At 33.6% G+C, this 3,757-nt stretch overlaps 1 protein-coding gene across 1 annotated transcript; it reads right to left on the bottom strand.

Annotated features, from left to right (window-relative positions):
• Positions 1–1,153: 1,153 nt before the first annotated feature.
• LOTGIDRAFT_146277 (hypothetical protein) lies at positions 1,154–1,303 on the bottom strand (the record flags this gene model as incomplete). The annotated part of the gene is made up of 1 exon (XM_009066346.1): positions 1,154–1,303. A coding segment is annotated over one exon (150 nt), but the record flags the coding sequence as incomplete, so codon positions are not given.
• Between the last annotated feature and the right edge of the window lie 2,454 nt (positions 1,304–3,757).

The raw sequence follows: 3,757 nt of genomic DNA, 5'->3' as shown, positions 1-3,757 counted from the left end.
TAAAGAGGCTGTCTCACATACAAATTTCAATCATCCAAATATGCAATTTGGAAATCTATGTGAAATAGCTCTTTCAAACTATCATTAAATTCAGCTTTCACAAGACGCAAAAGATACTATCCCACATAAAAAATGTAAACATATAACCATAATGGTTTAAACTTTAATGATTCAAAATCACTCATCCAAATATGCAATATGGAAATCTATGTGTAATAGCTCCTTTAAACTGTCATTAAATTCTACTTTCACAAGCCTGAATTCAATTTAAAAGAAAACTAACTGCAGAAACAAATTCAATTTTGGTTTAAATCACAAAAGAACATGAAATACAAAAAAATTGGTAGTGAATCTACTTCAAAGTTGCCATTTCCAAAAGAAAGTAATTTGAAATTTGTTTTCTATCAAAAAGGGCTTTATTACTACGTGGTACATATTAAAGATGGGTTTCCTTATTTTTTAGTGTCAAATTAAGCAAACTATTTGATTAATTGGTGTTTCTAATGAATTATCATGTATTCTTAATCATATCATTATGTTCTTATTGCATATAATTAAGAGTTTTAACCAATCATAAATGTGCGTGTATGTACAAAAAATAAAATTATGAATTAATTATGGACATGTGAGACAAACTGGTATTTTTTCAAGTCATTAGAACACCTCTACTTTCTATTCATATAAGTATTAGCATTTTCATTTTCATAAATAAAAATAAGGGAACCCATCTTTAAATTGTTAAATGGATGTTTTTTTTTAACCTCTCTTCAAAGTCTAAAGTCAAACATTGTCCCAAGGTGCATTGCACTCTTTCCACGGACATAATTATGTCAGTCATGTCAGATATGTGTCAGTCATGTCCATCTTTCCACGGTCATGTGTCAGTCATGTCAGTCATGTCAGTCATGTCAGTCATGTCAGTCATGTCCATCTTTCCACGGTCATGTGTCAGTTTTCCCTTTGGGGTAGATATGTCTGTTTTCCCTTTGGATAGATGTGTCAGTTTTCCATTTGGGGTAGATATGTCAGTTTTCCCTTTGGGATAGATGTGTCAGTTTTCCCTTTGGGATAGATGTGTCAGTTTTCCCTGTGAATAGATGTGTCAGTTTCCCTTTGGGATAGATGTGTCAGTTTTCCCTTTGGGATAGATGTGTCAGTTTTCCCTTTGGGATAGATGTGTCAGTTTCCCTTGGATAGATGTGTCAGTTTTCCCTTTGGGATAGATGTGACAGTTTTCCCTTTGAATAGACGTGTCAGTTTCCCTTTGGGATAGATGTGTCAGTTTCCCTTTGGGATAGACGTGTCAGTTTCCCTTTGGGATAGATATGTCAGTTTTCCCTGTGAATAGATATGTCAGTTTTCCATCTCTTGACCGAATCTATATAACGAAGTCATTGACAGAAAACATAGTCAAGATCAGCCACAGGGATAAACAAAGAGCTCTATAAAATTGACTAGATGAATCAATTAAATGGATGGTGGTCCGGGAAGTGCCTGAGGTGATTATCTGCTTGATTGAATCACCAACATGATATTGTGGATTTGAACAGACATTTACTACGCCATTTTCTGCTGTGATGTGTTTCATATAGACAGAGAAAACATTATCCAAACTTTCTAATTTTAAAGATGGGTTTCCTTATTTTTTAGTGTCAAATTAAGCAAACTATTTGATTAATTGGTGTTTCTAATGAATTACCATGCATTCTTAATCATATCATTATGTTCTTATTGCATATAATTAAGAGTTTTAACCAATCATAAATGTCCATGTATGTATAGTCTGGATAAACAGGGAACCCATCTTTATAATTTCATTTTTTCTAACATCTTTTCTGTTTGGTCGACAAGTTTTTTATTAAATTTTTTAAGTGCATTTATGACATCTTTAACAATTGTGACAAAATTTTGAACTTCCACAGTACATTCTAGTTAAACTGCAGAAGAACCAGATGTCATATTTTAATTTTAAAAAGGGATACAGACAGCTGAATTGGAGCTCTTATTAGCTTGTAGAGCAAATACTAAATCCTGGTTTCTTGACATTGAGTTCTTCACTTCCTGGTGCCGTTTGATTTTTTAAAGAAATCAAAAAAATTATTCTCTGTAGATAATTCCAGAAATGGAATCGGTCTTCCTGGAGTTCCAATTAGTTCTCGGAAGTCTGCAATTATATGGTTAATTGAGTTAGAACTAAACAGCATCCGTCTAGACATTGTCTGCGTTTCCAGAATATCAAAATCAGGAATCAGATTTTCAGGATTATATTTCAATAAATTAAAATCAGGAATCAAATTTTTTAGGACTTGCAGGAAATCAAGAATCAGGAATCAGACCTTTAACACTTGCAGGAAATTAAAATCAGGAATCAGACCTTTAACACTTGCAGGAAATCAAGAATCAGGAATCAGACCTTTAACACTTGCAGGAAATTAGAATCAGGAATCAGACCTTTAACACTTGCAGGAAATTACAATCAGGAATCAGACCTTTGACACTTGCAGGAAATTAGAATCAGGAATCAGACCTTTAACACTTGCAGGAAATTACAATCAGGAATCAGACCTTTGACACTTGCAGGAAATTAAAATCAGGAATCAGACCTTTAACACTTGCAGGAAATTAAAATCAGGAATCAGACCTTTAACACTTGCAGGAAATTAAAATCAGGAATCAGACCTTTAACACTTGCAGGAAATCAAAATCAGGATTCAGACCTTTAACACTTGCAGGAAATTAAAATCCAGAATCAGACCTTTAACACTTGCAGGAAATCAAAATCAGGATTCAGACCTTTAACACTTGCAGGAAATTACAATCAGGAATCAGAATTTTCAGGACCTGCAGGATTATATTTCAGAAATATTGGAATTAATTCTCATTCTCTCACAGATGGCTTCTTTCATTTAATAAAGCTGGGGTTCCATAATTAATATGTTATAGACAATTTCCGCTGTGTATTAAAGATGGAGTCCCAGATAAACAAGATACAGACGTAGATTTCATTTCAAAAATTTAATAATATTTATGAAAAAATTGATAATATTAGCTATGTGGACTCTCTGAAAGGGATGATGAATTGACAAAAACAAATTGATAATATTAGCTATGTGAACTCTCTGAAAGAGAAGTGAAGGTGGCAAACCCTAATACCAAATTTACAATATTAGCTATGTGGACTCCCCAAAAGGGATGCTAAGTTGACAAAACCAAAATTGATAATATTAACTACGTTGACTCTCTGAAAGGGATGCTGAGTTGACAAAACCAAATTGACAATATTAGCTATGTGGACTCTCTGAAAGGGATGCTGAGTTGACAAAACTAAAATTGACAATATTAGCTATGTGGACTCTCTGAAAGGGATGCTGAGTTGACAAAACTAAAATTGACAATATTAGCTATGTGGACTCTCTGAAAGAGATGTTAAGGTGGCAAACCCTAATACCAAATTGACAATATTAACTACTCTCTGAAAGGGATGCGGAGTTGACAAAACCAAATTGACAATGTTAGCTATGTGGACTCTCTGAAAGAGCTACATCAAAATGACTAATCGCATCAGCTGCTATTGATATCCAAGGCCTTTAGCGATTAGTGACATCATCAAACACTTAGTTTTAGTGGAATTACAGGAACCACAGACATCTGATTGAAAATTGGAATGGTGTAAATTGATGCTATCAGTGTCCCTGATACACATAAAAAATTTAGAAAACCTCTTTACAATCTCTTTAATGTTAAGGAAATCTTCCCC

The sequence above is a fragment of the Lottia gigantea genome (assembly GCF_000327385.1).
Source record: "Lottia gigantea unplaced genomic scaffold LOTGIsca_750, whole genome shotgun sequence".
NCBI lineage: Eukaryota > Metazoa > Mollusca > Gastropoda > Lottiidae > Lottia > Lottia gigantea.
Note: the sequence above shows the minus strand (reverse complement) of the source record. Positions and strands in the feature narration are given on the sequence as shown.